General features: G+C 30.8%; 2 protein-coding genes across 4 annotated transcripts in view; one reads left to right on the top strand and one right to left on the bottom strand.

Annotated features, from left to right (window-relative positions):
- Positions 1-13,016, bottom strand: part of LOC129956874 (tight junction protein ZO-1-like) — a 540,535-nt gene extending 527,519 nt beyond the window's left edge. For all 3 annotated transcript variants that reach the window (XM_056068845.1, XM_056068847.1, XM_056068846.1), the window contains exon 1: positions 12,724-13,016. In XM_056068845.1, the coding sequence (XP_055924820.1) occupies positions 12,724-13,000 (277 nt within the window). In that variant the 5' untranslated portion in view covers positions 13,001-13,016. The remainder of the gene's footprint in view (positions 1-12,723) is intronic.
- A 5,394-nt stretch (positions 13,017-18,410) lies between these two features.
- On the top strand, positions 18,411-19,649 carry LOC129956551 (KRAB-A domain-containing protein 2-like). Its single transcript, XM_056068479.1, has one exon. It carries the CDS (start codon positions 18,411-18,413, stop codon positions 19,647-19,649), a length of 1,239 nt encoding a protein of 412 aa, XP_055924454.1.
- The last annotated feature ends 2,935 nt before the right edge of the window (positions 19,650-22,584 follow it).

Below are 22,584 nucleotides of genomic sequence, written 5' to 3'. Positions count from 1 at the left end.
ACAATCCGGTTGCTTAGTTAGAATTTGGATAAACCTGGGACATTTAATTAGAATATAGAAAAATCCAGAATATTTAGTTAAAATTTTTCCAAATCCGAGACATTTAGTAAGAAAGTGCATAAACCTAAGATAACCGATCAAAATTTTCCAGGATGTTTAACTAGGAAAAGCTCCAATTTTTTATTCTGTTTCCGAACCGATAAAGCTCGAATTTAAATTAATTTCCAGGATTAATTTAAGTACAATTATCTATTATATTTGTATTATCTATCAATAAAAGATCGCGCTAAAAAATTACTACATTTATTCATTTTTTAAATTTTAACTTCAGAACAACTCTCTCTCCCAATTTTTTCTATGCATAGAATACGATTCTAATATAACTAATGTGAAAGAATAAGATTGGAAAAAAAAAAAAAAAGGTAACGTCAAAAACAAAATATATTATTTTTACTTTTTATCTCTATCCGCTTTCCTTACGTAGTAATTTCTTTGCCTCTGAATTTCGTACTGTTGTCATTTATTTATTTATAATTATTTATTTATTTATTTTTATTTTATTAATTTATTTATTTTTATTTTATTTATTTTTGTGTTTATTTATCATCATTTTATTTATCTATTTATTTGTTTATTTATCATCATTTTATTTGTTTATTTATTATTTTATTTATTTACTAGCCGCCTTTGGCGACTAACCGGTTTGCCAATCTTAATACTCGTTAAAATTTTAATAATTAAATATTTTATGTAACTCTTATTTTAATAGCTTCTTCATAAATATATCTTAAAGATTCAATTTTTGGTAGTTATATAATTCTCCCATAATATTATAAATTCCTTCAGCCGTAACGTAATATGTATCTCTCTAATTTTCTGTTAATTGCCGTAGAATTTATGCTTTAAGTTAAAGTGGTAATCAGAACATTTTTTTTACTGAAGCGAAGCATTTTTTTAAAAAATATGAGTACTGAAAACGGAGTCGCTGAGTATTTAAACCTTTTGGCATTAAAGAATACCTTTCTTAATTTATATAATATCTCAAGAAGTTTTTAACAACATTTTCTCAGATTCATCATGAACAGATCGATTAATTAACAATGTTTAGTTTTAAATGCATCAAATATTAAGAAAATAAACAGAATCGTTTGAAATAATCTGTCGAAAACATGTTAAGCTTTCAAAACCAAGTCAGTATCCGTTGAAAATAGTTGGCAACAATCAGAACACAATGCGCATGTGTGAAATTTTAAGGCCAATTATAGAAACGCACATGCGTAAATTTACTACACTAGTTGGGGTAATGCAATGCAGATTAGAAATTTCTTATTTCCTTTATTATGTTTTATTTAAATTCAAAAGTACTTCAAAATGAATCTGAAAGATCGATTCATTAACAATGTTTAATTTTAAAAGCATCAAATATTAAGAAAATTAACAGAATCGTTTGAAAAAATCGGCCAAAAATTTTTTAAGCCTAACTTCTTTAGAGTGGGAAAAAAACAACTGAAGTCTTATTCATTTGGCGGTGGGGAAATAAAAAGATTTTTTGGCGGGAAAGTTAGTTTTTAATTAAAATTCTAATCAAAATTTCAAAAAAAGGGACTCCCAGGTGCACATTCCGCATCTCCAAGGTATGCAAGTGCCAAATTTGGTAGCTGTTAGTCGATCGGTCTGGCCTATAGAGCGCCAACACACACACAAGTTGAGCTTTATTATAAGTATAGATTTATTATTTATATATTCATTTATTATTTTATTTGTTTGTTTGTTTATGTATTATTATATTTGTTTATTTGCTTATTTATTATATTATTTATTTGCGTATTTATTTTATTCATTTATTTATTATTTTTTATTATTATTTTATTTATTTATATTTCGCCCAATTTAACTTGTATCTCACCCTAACCAAGTACTGGCTTATGCTACCGGAATGAAGTTCAGAAAATCTGGTCACGAGACTGGAAGTGAACTTCTTGATTCCAATAGAAAATCGAATCAGGTTTGGTGCGATTTACAGAATTATTTGATTTTTCCTATTTTCTTGCATTCTCTGAAAATTTCTGGAGACAGACCACAAACTTGTGTATCATGGTCAGGAAATGAAAAAGACACCACTCTAGAGGAATGGAATTTTGAACTTTAATTAATGTAACTAGGTCTCTCTCTCTATATATATAGTGCGGATCTTTCGTGGATTCCAGTATCAGTACATATAACTGTCCACCGTCGTCTGTAACACTGGGCATAGTTTAAAAATATTCCCATCGCATTTATCTGCATTATTATCGGTTGTGCAAATTCTAATTTCTGTTTTGGCATTAACATGTTACCGCAAATGCCGTCCGATTTTTGGCAATATGTAGGCAAATGACGGTTATAGCTCTGGGAAGAGAAAAAATGTCCTGATGAATAAATAACGATTACACCTGTTGAAAGTTTTCATGGAAAAACTGTCACAAAATGTGATCATTTTCACTTCCAAACATAAGACTGACGCTTACTTTCATCTGGCAGTCATAAACAATGGGGGGGGGGGGGGTCTAAGCACGATTGTCAAATTAAAAATGGGGGGGGGAGGAGGTAAAGTGTTAGCAGCTCGGCGAGGGATTTTTTTTATCCTTAAAGTGACTGATTTAATGGTATGAGAATAAATTAAGCTTGAATAAACTGTATATTCAATGAGCTGAGATTTGCAAGTTTTTGCTGATTCATTATATTCTCCCTTCGTGAATCAAATTAAAAATTAAAGCTAATATTTTCAACATATTATTATTATTATTTTATATTTGGCATTGGATTTTTTTTTTTTTTTTTTGTTAGCGGATCATTATTTGTTTCAATCTGATTTTAGTGATTAATTTTAACTTAAATGTTCGTGAACATAACGTATAGAGAAGATCTAATTGGCCATGGCAAAGAAAAGACAAAGCTTCTAATGTTGTTATATATTTACATCTGAAGTGCACAGCAAATCTATACATAGTACAAAATGAAGTCTCCCGAAAGCGTCTGTATGTTTGAAAGTGAAAAACTCGTGAAATACTTAACTGATATTGGAGGTATTTCTACCATTTTGCAGGGATTTATTGGGGCAGATTTTAGTATATTGAAGTTTTATCAAAATAAAAAAAAAAGTATTATAATTGCGATTTTAATTATTTTCCTACTACGGTTCGCGCATGCGTAAAACAGCAGTATCTGTGCTTTGCACTTATCCGCGCATGGGCGAAAACCTCAAATTGGGCATGTACAAATATCAAGAGTTGTGACATGCATATGCGATACATTTCTTTGTTTACGTCTGATTTTAAACAGCGACTCAAAACTCATTATGCCCATAACTCGTAAAAAGAGGAAACCCATCCTTGGCATATCGGGTGGCGGCTAGAATTAAGTTTAAAGCAAATATTTCCTCTTGGATGTGATGCCAAGAGCAACGCTGTACGGGTACTGCTATTAACAAATATTTTATTTTTTAAACAACCTGCTAATGTTCATGAGATTTTTTTCCTGCAATTTTCGTTAGTAAAATATGAAATATTGTCAACAGCCTGCCTAGACGAATGCATCTCCTAATGATTTATTAACAGTTTAATAGCGTAAAATCCATACGCGGATACTTTATACAGTGAGATTTAAATGGCCGCTGTCCGGTCCTGAAGTCGAAATTGCGCACAAAGCTACCAGAACCGAATTTGCAAACCGCACTAACACTTGATAGAATCAGATCTCAAAAGTCTAGGACTTCTTCACAGCTTAAAAACCACAACTAATTCAAATGTCATTCCAAATAAAAGTTTAATCCATTAACTGCCAATTTTTTCAAAAAAATTTTGCACATAAAAAAGTTGTTTAACAGTATAATTATATTCCAATTATGTTTTGTTTTGGAAATTTTGAGATTTTCGGAAAAGGATATTGTTATAAAATGATCAATAAAATATCAATAAAAAACAAAAGACTGTGGAATCTACATTTCTTTACTATAGCCTCTAAATTATATATTTATAAGCGATATTTCATTATAATAAAAAACCAAACCAAAAATATAATTATTCTAATATGACAATTCTATTCCGTTCAACTGACAGATGAATTTCAAATTTGGCCGCTTGTTGTAAAGAAACGAAGCACAGAATACGCATTTCCTGCTACAGACAATATTGGCTGATACATATAGAATGAAACGAAATTGCCAGTCGTACCAAATATACTTATGACGCCGAATGGTGTAGGTAAAATTCCAAAATCTCCAAATAAAGATCGTGGCAGCTAATGAGTTAAGATAAACTCTTCGAACAATTCACAACAATATAAAAAACATAAGAGCATAATAACGTGTAACCGTTTAACTCCTGGAGGTAGTCAAAACTTAGCAGTTACAAATTAGAGGGTTAAACTGTCTCAATTTTACACATATAAAAGTTCGACAGAACGGAGATTCGAACATATACCACTCTAAAAGAATGGTTCTAAAACCAGTGGGGGAACGAAATTGAATCATATACTAATCCAATTTAACAAAATCTAGTAAAACAATATCATTCTCAGAGTACAAAAATTTGAATGGAAATATGCTAACTAGATAAAAATATAATTTCATAAATAACTAAGGGGGCTTCGCCCTCTACTTACTTTCACTCGCCAACCCTAATGGTGTCTTATATTGTACCCCATATTCGTCAAGTCTAGTTAACAAGTTTTTAAACTTCACAGGCCATTTGTTCCATGCTGGAAGCTTAATCTTTCCATGATGAGAACATACATTTTCCAATCGACCTACTTCCGATTCAAAGCTCAAAGCCCCACAATTAGAACATTCTTTGTTCATAATTCCAATATTTAAATATTGAATCAACTTTTCACATATTGCCGCCAACTTGGCAACTTCATGATCAGCTTTTCTTTTCAAATTCCCAGATTCTCGCTCGATCTTTCTTTTAAATTTTTATTTTCTTCATCTGATATTATTGACACCTAATTACTATTTAAAAAACAATGCAGGGTTAAACATGCGAACTGCTTATGTATTCAGACGATTGCTAATCGAGAGATATCGAAAAATATTCGTTACTCGAAAAAGGTAAACTGGAAAGCTGTTCATTAATGTTGCCACAAACGGTGTGTCTAAAAGAAGAATTAACAAAAAAATATTATCTCAAACTCATTTCCTGTAAATTATAATTTTACATTCCTTTTTTATTTTTTTTATTTTTTTTTTGTCACCATTTCACCGTCAAGAGCAATATAAATACATACTAAGACTTGATAATAATTTTCATTAAATATTTCAAACAATACTGGCAAAACAAACCTCAAATATTATGGATCAGGTGACCCACGAGCTACCAATCACAAAGCGAATAAAACGCAATGTTTACATTAAAAAAAAATGTATAACAGATCGATAATTTTAAGCACTGATAACATTTTGAAACTGTAAATTTTGATAATCATCGGTACAGATGCATTATCAGAATTCGAATTCATCGGAATATTATCAGTTGTAACGGCAACTAACAAAAACGGGAAGAAAAAAAAAACATTTCGCCAATTTGGCGAATATTTTTATAAATTTAGTACATTTTTCAATTCCTATTATTTCACACTCTCCATATATATATCTTGGTCAAATTTTCAATCGTAATAAAATACTTTTTATTCATCCACTCAAGTTCAAATACATCTTTTTAAACTTGTAGTGGATGACACTTGATGTTAATACAGTTTTTTTTTAAATATTAATTAATTAAATTTGTCCAGCGATTTCTATTTGGTCGCCAAGCTCTGAGATTACTGACACGACACCCGGTCATAAATAATATAAGAAAATAATTAGGAATTGACTTTTAAATTTTTTTTACATATTATTTGTTATAATATTTATATTGAGTAATTGAAAATATTTATAATATACTTGAGTATGATTTTATAATTTGGCGAACTTATTTTTTGCACTTTTTGGTCGCCGTTAAAACCGAATTGTGCCGTTTAATTAATTTGTCTGAGAAACTGGCAACTTCGATAGATATTGTTGTTCAATAGAGGCCAAATATGAACAAAATCGAATTATAATTCATCTGAGATAGATATATCATCCGATCAAACTAAATGGTTTAGAAAAGCCGAAGCTGTCAACGAATACTTCAAAATTAATTAGCATGGGCAGTTGGCACTTTAGATGGTTAACATCAATTAATTGAAATCAAACGTTTAATGTAATTGATTTGAAAGACTGAAAAAAAAAAGGAAATGTATGAACGTCTGAACTATCAATAGTATAAATTGATTAATCAGGAGAGTCGGCAGACAGCATCAAATTCTAATTCATCTGAATAATTCAATCAACCTAAACCGCCAGAATAGCCAATGCTGTCGACAAATAACATTAAAATTGATTACTACTGATAACTGATACTTCCGGTAATTGAAACCGTGTATATATTATAAATTAATTCAGGAAAATTGGAAAGAAGTAAGAGTTCTATTCGACCACGATTACACCTTAAACTGGCGCTAGAGATAAGGAAGTGTTTCAAGGAAAACTAATTAAAGCAATTAGGTCGATGTATGACAATTTTGTTATTGAAGTTTCTAAACCAGTTATTCGAAAACAACACCTGACGTCATAATATTGTCATTCCTTTCAATAACGCAGCATAGCCGAGAATGGTTTTAGGTAGATTCCTATAGGAAGACTACCTATTGCAATGGTTCTCATGACAAGACTTCAGAAAAATTTCTGCAGCTCTTCACCGATCATGGTGCCTAGAACCTAAAACCACTCTTGGTGTTTATACTATAAACATATAATTATAACGCTTCGTCCATGTTATCTTGTGAAGAGGAAAACTGAAGTAATTTTCTTCGGATTTTAAGTGACATGGAATATTTGTTAGAAATGTAAAAATCTCAAGACGAGTTCATAATTGTCCCATCTAACTGAAAGGGGGTGAAGAAAATGGTAGGGGATTCAAATGTTCATTTAGTTATAACTTTCTTAATATTGAAGATAGAAAAAGAAATTGAAATAGCCAAATTAGCGCCTCATTAAGAAAAACAACTTTTGTATTTAAAACTTTTCGATAACAACAATATCTTAGAAGTCAGCGGCTGAAAAGTGATTTTCAAGCTCTAATTTTGACTGTTTCTAACATCAACAATTTATATTGCAGCTAGGAACCTCGATGTAAAGGATCTTTGCCTTCCAGATTGCCGAGAGGAATTTTTTAATTTAAATAAATTTCGTCTATTCCTTTCACTTAATTTCTAAAATCGTCAGACATACTATAAGCGTTGCATACAATAATTTTGATAAAAGGGCATTAAAAAAATATGGACTTCATTATTAAAACCCTTTAATTTTAAATAAAGAATCGTTTAATCAAAATTTAATCAAGAATTAAAATCCCCCCCTATCACTCTCTCCCCCTATCACTCTCTCTCTCTCTACTTCTACATATATTCTCTCTCTCTACTTCTACATATATTCTCTCTCTCTCTCTCTCTCTCTACTTCTACATATATTCTCTCTCTCTCTCTCTCTACTTCTACATATATTCTCTCTCTCTCTCTCTCTCTCTACTTCTACATATATTCTCTCTCTCTCTCTCTCTACTTCTACATATATTCTCTCTCTCTCTCTCTCTCTCTACTTCTACATATATTCTCTCTCTCTCTCTCTCTCTCTCTCTTTCTCTTAAAATGCTTCTGCTAAGATTACATACGGCATATATTAAATTACCATATTTTCTATTTGACTTAAATCAGTGAACAAGATCTTAACAGGATGAATTTAAAATTATCATATTTTCTTAATTACTATGATCTTAATTGAAAGATCTAATTACCATATTTCTGGTTAAGGGGGCAAATTAAATCAGAAACAAATTATTATATATATTTTTTTAAGTAGGAAGAGCTTAATTTAGTTATATGAACGTTTCGTTGTAAAGCAACACTAGGGCTATTTAGGGACGGACCTTGTAATTTTGAACCATGGTCAGATGACGAGGACAACACCTGAGCTGACATCTCCCACCCCCTCTTCACACCACACCAGCGGAAGGACGTTTGGCCAGAACGGATTTAACAAGCACCAGACCCGCTTACACGGCGGTTAGTCGGTAGAATCGGGTCTCGGACATGAAACCCTACGGCTCACAAGCCGATACCTTACCACCAGGCCAACGCGACTCTAAAAAAATAAGAAGCGAGAAAAATAGAACTAATACATTTTGCTACGATTTTTACAATTTTTTTCTTCGTGCTTGCACAACTCGGAAGACAATATTACTCTGATATGAATTATTCAACATTTAGTAAAAATTAGGAAGAAAAAATAAAACATTTATTCAGAATAACAAAACATAAGATGGAAAGGCAATTAACTTTTATTTTCTTTATCCGAATCTAATAAAAATTAAACAATACATTTTTTTTTTTTAAATATGAGCCAGTAACTACAAAGATTTCGAATGATTCATTCCAATTGTAATGTAAGTCAACTACAGCGACAAGATGTCTCAGATGAACTGGGACTATATTGTTTGCAGTTACAGGATTGAGCAAATGCTCGAGATTTAGGATAAATAACCCATATTGTTATGCGTCTTGCTTATAAATAATTCATAATAAAATCTTCATGTTTAAATTGGACATGATTATGGTAATAGGCTGCATATTATCTATAAATTACAACTAGCATGAATATAAAAATCTTTCAAATTACTCTACAAGACAAACAGCTGAGAGCAGAGTTCCAAATTTAGCAGGTAATAGAAAATTTTCACTGAAAAAAAGGATTTTTCATTATTTTAATTAAATGTTTAACTATAAATTATTTAAAAGTTCAATATTTTTCTCAATAACGTCAGAACATATTGCATAAAAACCATTTTCATATCGTTTTAAAATTCACAGTATTAGCTTTTAATCGATATATCCATTCAATTTTTGCTCTAATTTAATAATTTTTGAAATATATTTTTAAATATATTTTACAACGATAGCTTTCATTGTTTAAATAGTTCTTCATATACACATAGTTGACGTGACAATATATGATGTGACTTCGCATTACCACTACGCCACTGCATCACTATGCTTCGTTCTCCCAACGCACAGGTCCAAGGTTCTATCCTCGCGCCTTTCATCCTTTCAGTAAATCGATAAACTGAGGACCAAGCATACTTGGGAACTAAACACTGGGGTTCCGTGTTTGGCTGACCACCTAACCTGGACATAATGCCTTGAATCCTAGAACCTTCGGTCGATAAAGCAGATATGGGCACTGTAGGCCTTGGCCCACATGGGCTATCGTGCCACTGAGTTTAGTTTAATGTAAATAACAAACGGTAAAAAGTTGGGACGAATCTAACCCAAAAAGCATCATCATACATTTTTGATAAGTGGTTCAAATATCTCCTAGACTTAAAAACTTTTTTATATATGAAAAAGTACATAAAATATTGAAATCTTCAAAAAAAAAAAAAAAATTGAACTTCGAGATTTTGACGAATTCCCATCTTTCAGACACCTCCCCAAACAGGGAAAAATACACTTTTAGAATTATATCTATCAGTGAATATGACTACTAAGAAGCGCTTTGAGCTAAACGGATGAAATTTGGTACATATTTAAATTAAATCAGTAGATGTCTGTCCAATTTTGAATGGAATCCATCCAGAGTCTGTCTACCTGTTCGAGTACAAATGAACATAACTACATTACGTAAAAAGCAAGACATAATTTGATACACAAGTTTAGCATTTCAAATGTAGATTATCACATTTTGAACCAAATCTATCAAACTATTGACCGTCTATTGGCCGATACTTTCAGATGCATGTACACTCAATAATTCATAAACAAAATAAATGAAATTTGGTTTGTGATCTTGTGACTACGATTGTAATTCTATATCAGATTTTTATTTCAATCGATAAGGGTGTTCAAATACAAATAATTCGATTTTCGGGTACTTGTATACTAACCGCTTGTCGGGATTTAATAACCAAACAATTCACCAAAGATCAATATTTCTTCACTATTGTTTCTTTTTGCATTCAAATCATGCATGGCCTTACCGAAGATCCACAATTTATGGAACGAGAGGAGAATAACATCAGTCGTAAAAAGCGTGTCAGAAAATAGGGGGGCGTTTTTGAGAGGGGTGGGCACTCCATTTTGCTTTTAAGTAAACTTTTGAAAAAAAATTTCCTTTTAACCCTTTAAAAAGCCATTTTTTTAAAGTCATGGTATATTAAAATATTTTTAGCATTGTGAGTGGCTTAAGAGAAGCGACTCATTTAGCTTATTAGATAAATTGCTTTTGATTAATTAATTAATTTGTTTAATTAATAATTAAGTAACAAACCAAGACACCATTTTGTGTGAGATAAGAAACTGAAGCACCTAAGTTTCTATCTTATTGAAAAATTTGTCAGAACTTATGCTAACAAACAGAACTTCACAAAAAGATTGATGAATTTGGTGGGAACCATACTTCCCATGGCCGTAGGAAGGGTTAAAAAGTGTTTTTACACTTAATTTGAACCATGTTTCTCTATTTCTTACTTTTGGTATTCTAAATGGGGTGGAGGGAGGGTTGAGAATTAGAAGGAGGTAAGAATTAAACTGATCAGCCTTTGATTTTGGAAGCATCGTTTGCCTAAAGAAATTTATTTTTCGAAAATTAATCACGGAATAAAGAGCCGAAATTTTTCGAATTATCTGGCATAGTCAAAACATTTAAAATTTGAGTCACGATTTGAATAAAATGTTCAGAATTGCTCAAGGAAAATTTTTACTTCTAAAGAAATAGTTCCACATAAAATACTGTGGAAAAGATGAACAGGAATTCATTTTAAATAACTAGCAAAGTATTTTTTTAATAAATTTTTTACTACTATTGCTACTTAATTGTTACTATTATATCCGATTTTTTCTTAATTTGAACCTTAGATAAAGCTAATTTCTATTGTGTCTATTGTGTGTTTCGAATTAATTGAATTCTATAGCATTGAGAAGAAATCTAGAAATTATATGTTCTTTTAATTTCTTCAATATTTTTCACACTTTTTTTTAGTTAAAAAAAAAATCTAGTTATGGCATTTTACAAGAAAAGCAGAATAGTTTAATACAACATTTTTATTTATAATTTGTTTAGCAAAGTTTTTTTTATAAAAATGCTCGCTTAATTGAATGCTGAAGATAAAGCAAATAAGTGAAATTTATTTTTATTATAGAATTGTTTCATTCAACATTTTTTATTTATTTTATAAGTTGTTTATATATATATATATATATATATATATATATATATATATATATATATTTACCTAAGTTTTAAAAAAATGCTCGAATAAGTGAATGCTGAAAATAAAACGATTAAGTGTAATTCATTTTTTAATAAAAAAAGAGATTTAAACAAGCAGATTTTAAAGTGATGAACAAGTTTATTTCCTATTATTATCAAGAATTTGAAAATTAAAAAAAAAAAAATCGCGAAATCAATAAAAGTTTTTCATATTTAAAAAAAATTATATATTTTTTTCAATACAAGTAATATTTGCTAAAATTCTCAACTCGATTTATTAAAGTATTTAAGCTAGAAAATATCATTAAAATTTTGATAAGAAATTGGCCATAATACTATTAAATAATACTAAAATTCTATGCAATATATACCATAAATTTCGTCTGAAAATTATAAGTTAAACCTTTCAATAATCAAATTCAGTAAATTTTATGGCGGCCCGATTTGTTATGTGAATTTTAACAAATTTTATGACAACAATGATTCGAGATAATAGTAAATATTATAGATAGAATTTTCATGGAATTCTTTAACAGTAATAACAATTTTATAGAATTCTCTTCTATATTAGCACATTATTGTTAAAATAATAAATGTGCTAATATAGAAAAAAGAAAATTATATTCAAAACAGCATTACTAAACTATTTATTACAGATTTTGCATAGAAAATCATTTTATATACTTGAAAACTAAGTATTATTTGCGGATTATTATAATGGATTATAAACACTATTTTCTAAATAAATTACCGCGAATTGCAACAGGGTTAGTAGTCGTTAACTAGTTAAACTATAACATACAATTTAAACAGAATATGAATTATAAATTTTGAAACAAAACTCAATGACCAAATTTGTTTTTATTTTAAGTTACGATAATTCCTTAACTGATACAGTACATACAATTCATTCACTTACAGCATTATTATCATAATTTTTAGGACATTAAAAATCATATGAAATATCTATCAATCTATGTATTATTTTCGGAACTTTATGATAAATCATACTTCATTTACTATTTTTTGCAATACGAAAAATAGTAAATAAATTATAATTTAGGATAAAATAAACGTATAGAAACCAAGGCAGAACATAGAGAAGTCATGCACCTGCAAAATATAGTATACACTTCAAGCAAAAAACATCAAACTGTACTATACAGAATTCAGGCATGCATTAACCGGACAACATACTTTTTTTTCCTACTGTCAAGTAATAGAACCAAGCGCAGTAACGGCCAAAAAGTTAAGTGAACAGTAAACACACCAAGCACGTGCGCTAACACACGCCAGGTAAGACCAGCACAAAAAATTTTTTGTCTTCACACTGAAATATGTGACAACATAACAAAAGTAATAGAATAACTTAGCAAAGAAATAAAAAAAAAACTTGCCTGCTATATCCAAGGCAAACTTCGTTAAAAGGTGAGGACAAACTGTTTCCAAAGATAAACATAAATCTTGAAAAGCTGGGTATCCCTTTCGAGAAATTATTGATATTAATCCATCGGCTCGTTTGGCAGCAGAATCAGCCTCGTCTAAAAGTCGTTTGTCTTCGGCATTTAATAATCCAACAGATTCGAGATTTTTGAGTAATTTTGTAGTGACTGTCTCACTTAATTCTTTCTTATGTCTTTCGAGCAACCTCACCACACTTGTCATCCCCGCCATTTTGAAACAAACTTTTTCGTTCATTCACTCTACAGGTGCGACAGCGCCATCTAGTTGTCTTTACGGCGGTCAATTTCGGTTTGTTTGCTGTTGCTTTTTTTGGGGTTTTGTTTTTATTTTGTTTGAGTGGAAGCAATTATTGGTTGGAGAGAGAATGCGTGAGATATTTTTAGAAGCGCGCGTTATGAAAGAGGGAATAAAAAAAAAATACTGTAATGAGAACCGAAAGGATAATATGTCAACTTCTGATGTCGGATTTCTTTTGAAGAATAGTGAATATTTTCCCGTCAAATTAAAACAAAGCGTTATGAAAAGTTTTATTAATATCAAGAATACTGTAACTTTGGCCATTAAGGATATATCTTATTTTACTTTTCCTATGTCAGAGAAAAATTTCGAGCCAACATTTATATTTAAACATTTTTTAGCAACTTTATAATTAAAAAAAAAAAAAGAATTTTAACATCTTAGAATTTAAATTTTTACATAGAAAAAATTCTTTAAAAGAAAAGGAACATTTTTGAACCGGCTTAGCATATTTATACGATTCAAGAAAGTTGTAATATGATGCAATCGAAAACATTGAGAAAAAAAGGATATTTGGTGTTATAGTACTACAAAATATATAATATGATTTTTCACTGTGAAAAGAAAATGATATTTCGTGATATACTACTAAACTTCGAAATATACGATTTAAAAAAAACTGTGATATGATGCAGTCGAAAATATTGTGAAAAAAAAAAAAACGATATTTGGTGTTATACTACTAAACTTCAAAATATACGATTTAAAAACGTTGTAATATGATGCAGTAGAAAATATTATGAAAAAAAATTATATTTGGTGTTATACTATTAAACTTCACAATACTGAAAATGATTTTTTTTGTTGTGAAAAAAAAATATAGAAAACGATTTTCCACTGTAAAAAAATGATATTTGGTGGTATGCTAATATTTCAAAATATACGATTCAAGAAAGTTGTGTAATATGAAAAAGTCGAAAATGCTGTGAAAAAAAATTATATTTCGTGTTATACTATTAAACTTCGAAATATACGATTCAAGAAAGTAGTAATATGATGCAGTCGAAAATATTATGAAAAAAAAAAACCAGATATTTGGTATTATGCTATTAAACTTCGAAATACAGAAAAGGATTTTTAAGGAGAAATAAAAAATGATATTTGGTGTTATACTACTAAATTTTGAAACATACGATTCAAGAAATTGTAATATGATGTAGTCGAAAATGTGAAAAAATTGTATTTGGCGTTATACTATTAAACTTCGAAATATACGATTCAAAAAAGTTGTAATATGATGTAGTCAAAAATGTTGTGAAAAAAATTATATTTGGTATCATACTATTAAATTTCGAATTATAAGATTCAAGAAAGTTATAATATAATGTAGTCGAAAATGTTGTGAAAAAATGATATTTGATGTTATACTACTAAACTTCTCTTTAAATCAATTATAGAAATAAATTTTATGAAAATAAATTCTAAAAACCCTTTTTTATTTTTGTGCTAAAATGTGTATTATTTTTGCAATAATTATTCGTTAATTTTTAATTTGTGAATCATAATTATAAATATTCTGGGAACTAAATTTTTAGTCACATTTACTTCTATGTACTGCTGTTTGTAGGAATCAAAATTCAATTTACTTATTCCATAACTGTTAATTAAGATCTGAAAATATCAAAATATTATACTGTTGTCAAAAACATACAAACTAGAAAAAATAATATAAAACATCCAAAAAATGGAAAAGGTGAAACTAATCAGATTATGCAAGGGAAAAAAACTGTTTCAAAAATCATGGATGAGATTTCCGTTTCTGATAGCTGTTGTGTGTGTTTCAATGAAAGGAGTGATGCGCTTGTATGCAAAAAGTGTCGTCAAAAAATTCATACATTCTGTGGCCATGCTAGTCAAGATGATGTAATATATATTTTGTGCACCTTTTGTTTCAAAACTGAAAATGCTATTGAAGGTAAAATAAATTCTAAAATCTGGAAATACAAGCGAAAAAAAAATGAAGGAAGAAAAGAAAAAGTAATACGGGAAAAAATTTTCCACCGTTTCTTGGGAACTACTGTGCGAGTTCCTATATCTGACGTCGATAAGGAGCGAAGTGATTAATTAGTACAATACATTGACAGTTATAATGAGTGTGACAGAGGATGGATTCGACCGACTTCGAACTTTTGAAGGAATTTTGAATTTGCTTGGAATTGAAGATATTCCTAACCACGCAATTTCTCTCCGGTCAGTTGCAATTGTTCAAAGAAGCGGCCAAGGATTCGTCAAACGTATTTGAAAAACAAAGTGCCAAAATATGAAATATATTGACGTGAAAAAATGTAATTTAAAATGTCGTTGAAACCTACCATGTCGAAACAAATGGGTTAATTTTAATTTCTTCTTTTTTATATGAAAATTTTGTTTCTCTTAATAAGAAAAGCATAAATTTCGTTTTGTACAACTTTCATTTTTCTTTACGGATTTTGAATAATTTTTGTAATGGCACTCTTATTATTTTTTCAGAATAATATTTGTATTTTTGACATTCTATAGAGTGTCTAGGTATTATATAAAATACCCTTCGAAAGTACGTAATAATTATTATATTTCATACTTTGCCTAAAAACATCCAGCATTTTATACAAAACGCTGGCACTCTATACAATGCCTAGGCATTGTATAGAATGCCAGCGTTTCATACTTTGCCGGTAACTTATGCATGTATATTATTATAGATATTCATTATATATTTTGTTGATATATGTGGTTATTTCTCTCCACAAGAGGGCGCTCCGCTCTCTTTGTATGACGGTTAAAATTCAGTGTTAGTTCAGAGATGTCAGCTGAGAAGGAGCACCAAAAAAGATCATCTTCTGAAAACACCACAAATGGAATCCAAATTGTTAATCTATAGTAAAATAGATTAAGCTATCCTGCTATCCAAATGGTCTGGTGCATTAAAATCCATAAGACCCACATGAACATATAACTACTTTTTCTGGCTTGAATAATAAGTGGAGTCTAAATAAATAATTTATTTAAAGTATAATATTTCCATTCATCATGAATAGAAACGTATATGATTGCCTTTTTAAGGTATCCAACTAGATTCAGAGTGGATTTAAAAAAAAAACATATATTTGTTTATATAATGTTTTTATATTAATATACGGAAAAAATGATGAATGAAATAATTTAAATGTATATGTAGCTTTTGAAGAAAACGCATATTTTGATGTAAATTTTAACATTTATTTACGTAAACTAGGTTTGTTCTAGAGAGAAAAAAAAAAATTGTTACAGTTTTTCATTTTTCTTTGTAACATTACATGTGTAACCTATTTTAGAGTGTACCTAACTATTATTCTAAGAATTATATTCAAAAATAAAAAAAAAATTGTATAATATATAAGATTATCTATGAAATTTTATGATTTTTTCGAACAATATTTACATTAAAATATCATAAATCCACTTCAAGAGCATCCAACATCAAACCGTTACATTCTACAAAAATAACGAGCACTAATTACAAATTTCATTAAGGTATCTTGATTATTTTTTGGGATATGACGATGTACAGTAAAATTATGAAAAAAATTCGTTCTTCAGAAAATGCAACTTAAAGTTTTTAAATGCTTATAAATAAGCATCACTTACATATCAATAGTTTGCTATAACATGGCTTCTAATTGACACAGAGACAAACTAAAGATATCTATTTTTTAAAAGATATCTATTATTTAATCTATATTTTATCTATTTTTATCTACATCTTTTATCTTATCTATTTTATCTATATCGTATCTATTTTTTAAAACTGCAAAAAAGGAGAAAGAAAAAAAGAGTTTTCATCCAAATTTGTGTCTTCAACTTATTCTGATACATTAAATGTATTTTTATTTGAGCACAGATTTCCATTTCGCTGGATCAATCTTAAGTTTGTAAAGGCAGAATTTTGTTGTAGCTGTCCCCCCCCCCCTCTCATTTACAGATGAGCAGGAATTCTGAAGTTTTGTACATGCATGTCTTCTTTATGACAATGTACTATCTTGATATTTTTCTATAACTTTTTTTTTATAGGTTAATCAATTACTTAACATTTTTATTTCTTAGCAATAGCGCCATCTAGTTGTGAGCTTGTGAAATAATAACTACTCGATAAAAAATATAAAATTGTTTAAAATAAATAATATTTCGTTTAGAACACTAATAAAAATGTGCTTAAAAGACTCTTTTTTATTATTATAATTATTAAATTGTGCTAAGAATTTAAAATTTTAATAGAATTGTGAATTTTAATTCACACAGCTGCATAGCATAATAATGAAAAAAAAAATAATAAAAAAAAAATTATAAGAAAGTACTTATTGCTTTGCATTGAACAGAATTCATCTGAAGTTTCCCATAGATCCAAAATTTCCCATAGATCCATGCCCTAAAACGTCTTACATGGCATTGGCGTATAATATTAGAAAGATTAATTTTTGGCGTATATTTAGCATTTTTAATGAATCTATCGTGTGATACTACTGTAGTGAATAGCTTATAAGCCAGTTAACAGCTACGCTACCCGAGTAGTTGCTTTTGTATCGTGGTCATGTTACTCGGCTGCGAATCACAAGGTCCCAGGCTCTATCCTCGCTCATACCAATCCTCTACATTGGTGACCTCGGACAATGATCCTTCCACCTTCGTACAGCTGTTGTGGCGCCATCTACCGACGGCAAACAGAAGTCGTCAGATTCACTTGACACAGGAACCCAAAGGCGTCAGACTCACTTGACGCAGCATCAGCAACCACTCACCCACACACGCTCGCCATAACGCTTGGCGCTACTCAAATGGGTACAGGCGCATTAGAAGCAACAGCTAATGTAATATAACCACTCAACCACTCATAACCACTCAACAGCCATATCATTTGTCTCACCTCCGACTCACTGGAGAGAGAGTCTGTAGTGAATAGCTTATAAGTCAGTTAACAGCTACGCTGCACAAGCAATTGCTTTTGTATCATGGCCATGTTACTCGGCTGCGAACCACAACGTCCCAGTTTCTATCCTCACGCGTTACAGATTCGCCGTGTTTTTTAGCGATAAATCCCTGGCATGTGGTTAATAGTTTCCGAAAATCCAATTTTTTTAGGCACGTTTTTCTAAACCAATTGAAAAAAAAATGACATTAAACTGCACGTGTAGCCACAAAATCCCACAACAAATTTTATATCTTTAAGTCATTGCGTTTTGGAAATACCGCATTTATTTACTTCTACCCGTAGTTGACTCAAAATTTGGCAAGTGGCTACACTTTAGATGTTAAATGTATATGTTACCGTGAAAGACCGAAATCAGAGAATGTCGACATTCACCGGTGAATGTCGACAAACACCAAAGACGTCGGTGAAAGATCGAATATTTCATTACATTCTTGTACATTCGGACCCTCACCGGTATATGTCGACAATCACAGCTATGCTCTGGTGGAGGTCGAAAAGAGAGGAGCCGACAAAGAGGCGACTGGCTGTTTCTCGCCAAATATTACATATGAAGTTGTAATGTTGTATTTAAATCTATGCAAACAGTGTCAAATGAAACACAGTGCACCTAAGAAAGGTATTGTTGTGAAACCAATGATCAGTTCTGAGTTAAACTCAAGATGTCAAGTTGATCTGATAGATCTGCAATCAAACTCAGATGGTGAATATAAGTTCATAATGGTGTATCAAGATCATTTAACTAAGTTTGTCCAGCTACGACCTTTGAAAACTAAGAGGGCTGAAGAAGTAGCGTATCACGTTCTTCCAATATTTTTAACGTTTGGTGCTCCAGCAATATTGCAATCAGATAATGGTAGAGAATTCAGTAATCAAGTCATATCCGAAATATGCGCCATGTGGAAAGATGTTAAGATAGTTCATGGAAAGCTTCGTCACAGTCAAACACAAGGCTCAGTTGAAAGGGCCAATCAGGATATACAGAATATGTTAACTGCATGGATGAACGATAACAATACAAATAAATGGTCAGAAGGTTTACCCTTTGTTCAATTTGCCAAGAACACTACATACCGCGAAGGAATACGTCAAAGTCCTTATGAAGCCATGTTTGGCATTAAAGCGAAAAGAGGCATAGCATCGTCTTTCGAAACTGAGGAACAACTTGAAGGAATTGCCAATACTTTTGAAACCGAAGAACAGCTTGAAAAAACTGGTAATACTTCTGAAAAAAATTTGAACGGTGGTCTAACCGAAAACCAAACTCCAAAGAAAAATATTGAAGAGGACTTGCAATTTACCACGTCTTCACATCAAGTTAAACTTGCGAATAAAAATGGTACCCTCTATAAACTTGCGAATGAAAATGGTACCCTCAAGCAGCTTTACACACGTAATCAGTTCGAAATTTGTAAAGAAAAGCTCCTTTCCATAGATAAGATTTCTTTTCAAGAAATTTCGCTGAGAGAAACAGCTGCAGCTAATTCGAGAAGCGGTCGGCAAGGCTATACACGCTGTCATTGCAAAAGGAAGTGTTCCACAAATAAATGCAGTTGTAAAAGCAAGGGCCTCTTGTGCAATTCAAAGTGTCATAATAGTTTAAGTTGTTGCAATAAATAAGATTTGATTCACATAATTTAGTAAGTTTTTTATTACTATTATTTTATTTTCTCATTTAGAACGTACTGTATAATTAAGTAAGTTTTTTACTTCTATTATTTTCCTTTCTCATTTTGAAAGTACTGTGTGTTTTAAGTTCTTAGTTATTCCTCTCAGAAAGAGAGACGAAAAATTTATCGCGACTGAATTACGGAGAAAAAAATATAAATCTCGGACATGTTCAACATTCACCATTAGTGAATGGTGAATGTCGACATTCACCGGTGAAAGTCAGAAATAAGGATATTTAGCAAATATTTCGGACATACACCAAGCGACTATGTGTTTGTCGACATTCACCGGTGAATGTCGACATTCTCCAGATTTCGGAGTTTCACCGTAACATGTATACCGAAATTTATCTGCTTGATGCCACCCAGGAAAATGAAACACTTTCCTGAAAGAGTTTTATTCTCAGATGAAACCTGCTTTGCGAGAGAAGGCGTCTTCAACACGCACAAGGCGCATATTTCGTCATTCGAAAACCCCACATCACTATCTCATCGAACACACAGCACAAGTTTAATATTAACATCTGGGCAGGGATTCTCGGAGATCATCTATTGGGACCGTATCATGATCACGAATATTTTACGAGCGGTTATTACGTAAACAATATCATAAAGTCACAAATACCAGTGATCAATGCTTTTCAAAGAGGGGTGTGATTCAAATCCTTGATACGATCTGACTGGTGATATTTCGATTACAGGTTTTGGATCACGATAGAAAGTAACAATCGATACGATATCACTGAAATTTACCGGAGCGGTGACTTCACTGGAAAGTAACAATCGATACGATCTGCCCAATGGAAGCTCTCAAACAAAACAGAAAAGGAGAAATCTGTGAATGGATTGAAAAGAGAACGGACCGGTTATTGGAATTATCGTATCATTGAATTGCATATCACTGAAATTTATCGGAGCGGTGACTTCACTGGAAAGTGTGAAGTCGTCGCTCCACTTCATGAGAGTAACCTTGACTTTCCGTTATTCGCATTTGATGATGCACTATTCCATACAAATCCTTTTTAATTGCTTGTGACTTGACTTTGGATATATTCCGTTTACTGCTGGTGCCATCTATTGGTAAAATATAGAACTAAAGTAAACAATTTAAAGAAATGATGTATATATTTAATTCAAATTTTTCAGAAAATGGTTTACTCCAATAAAGAAATTAAATAAATAGTTTTGAAAAAAAATCAAATTTAAGAAGTCAGCTGAAATAGATAAATTAATTCAATCCCACGTTACTTAAATTAGTAAATTAAGTATCAATTACAATTAATAAATTTTATATTTAATATTAAGTAATAATTTTTAATTAATAATATGATTGAAATAACAGATATTTGGAACAAATATTTAAAAATAACAATAGCAAAATTATTTTTTATTCAAAAAATCGTGGATTGTGCATCTCTATCATCTACCCGTACGCCTCAGAAGCTCAAAGTATCTTGCTTTCTTCCACCACGTTCCTGCGGATCTACTGCAGGGAATACCGAAAATTCTACCCCAGAAGATTTGGTTAATGCATGATGGTGCACCAGCACTTTTTAATTGCATTCTTGAAATATGACATGTTTGCGAATGAAGTTTAAAGACCGTCATTTCTGCAATGTTCATTAATGTATACTTCTCGATGCTTTTATTTTCCTCAAACGCATGGAAAATTTAAATACGAGAAGCCTTCTACTTCTCCTTATTCCTTAATTCTCCTTATTCCTTAACCTTGCATTCATACGGCCATTCTCTTCACCAGGCTCATTGTCTTTTCGACATCTGTTTTTGAGATTTTCACTGAACAAACGTTACTTGCAACCGTATGTTTTCTAATAATTTTTCATCTCCTTAATGACTCGTATCAGCTCTCTGAATTTATCTTTCGAATTTGGCAACAGCTTCTACAAACATCGGTATATCGATGTTGCTGCGATGTTTCCTGGTGCACATTTTAGTTTTTCTCAACTATCTTAAAAGCTCCTCCGTTTTAACACTACATGCTTATATCAAATTATAGAATATAAAATTCCTCACATTTTCATGCTTTTATTTTTTTCAAGTTTTAATATTTTTCCAGATAAGGGTCCCAAACAACTTTTTCGTTTTCAGGAATTTGCGACCCTTTAGACCATCAAATCCGCATGTTAGCTACATAAAAAAAAACACTTTTAAGAATGTGTTTTCACTTTTAAAAAATTCATTGTTGAAACATCATTTGTTATTTTTTATTAATCTTTTACAGTTTCCAACAATTATCGGACGCCCTATATTTTTGCGATTTTTACCTTCAAAAAGTCGTTTGGGACCCTATGTTGTATAGTGATTCTTTATCCTCTTGATGCCTACTATCACCTTTCTGAATTTGTCGGTCGAATCCTGTATATGTATACATATACTTTTGAACGAAGGGTCAAGGTCGGAGAAGAACAGCAGAAATTTTCCCGAAATCTTGTCGTCCTCCCGCTGGTGTGGTGTGGAGAGGGTGGTGCCAGTTCAGGTGTCGTCCTCGTCATCTGACTGCGGTTCAAAATGACGAGGTCCGTCCCTAAATAGCCCTAGTGTTGCTTTACAACGGGACGTTAATATAACTAAACTAAACAAACCCGAAGTCTTGTCATGAGAACCCTTGCGGTAGGTAGTCTTCTTATAGGAATCTATCTAACAATATATATAAATAAATAGTAATTTTAATAAACTAATAGTATAAAGCAATTTTGAATAGAGAACACAAAAAACAATAATCGATTAATCGTACCGTAAAACTAAGAAACAAAAAAATTGTAGTAAAATTCTTTTATAATAATCAGAATTTGTTTTTTATTATTTTATTGACTGAATGTATTCTACATCAGTTAAATACTGAAGTGAGTAATGGGCCATAAAAA

Source organism: Argiope bruennichi, chromosome 11 (assembly GCF_947563725.1).
Source record: "Argiope bruennichi chromosome 11, qqArgBrue1.1, whole genome shotgun sequence".
NCBI classification, from domain to species: domain Eukaryota; kingdom Metazoa; phylum Arthropoda; class Arachnida; order Araneae; family Araneidae; genus Argiope; species Argiope bruennichi.
This window is presented reverse-complemented; position numbering and strand designations above follow the sequence as displayed.

What these genes read in the sequence shown, in the direction of transcription:
- LOC129956551 (XM_056068479.1), top strand. Translation starts at nt 18,411, where the DNA reads ATGTCGACAAACACCAAAGACGTCGGTGAAAGATCGAATATTTCATTA.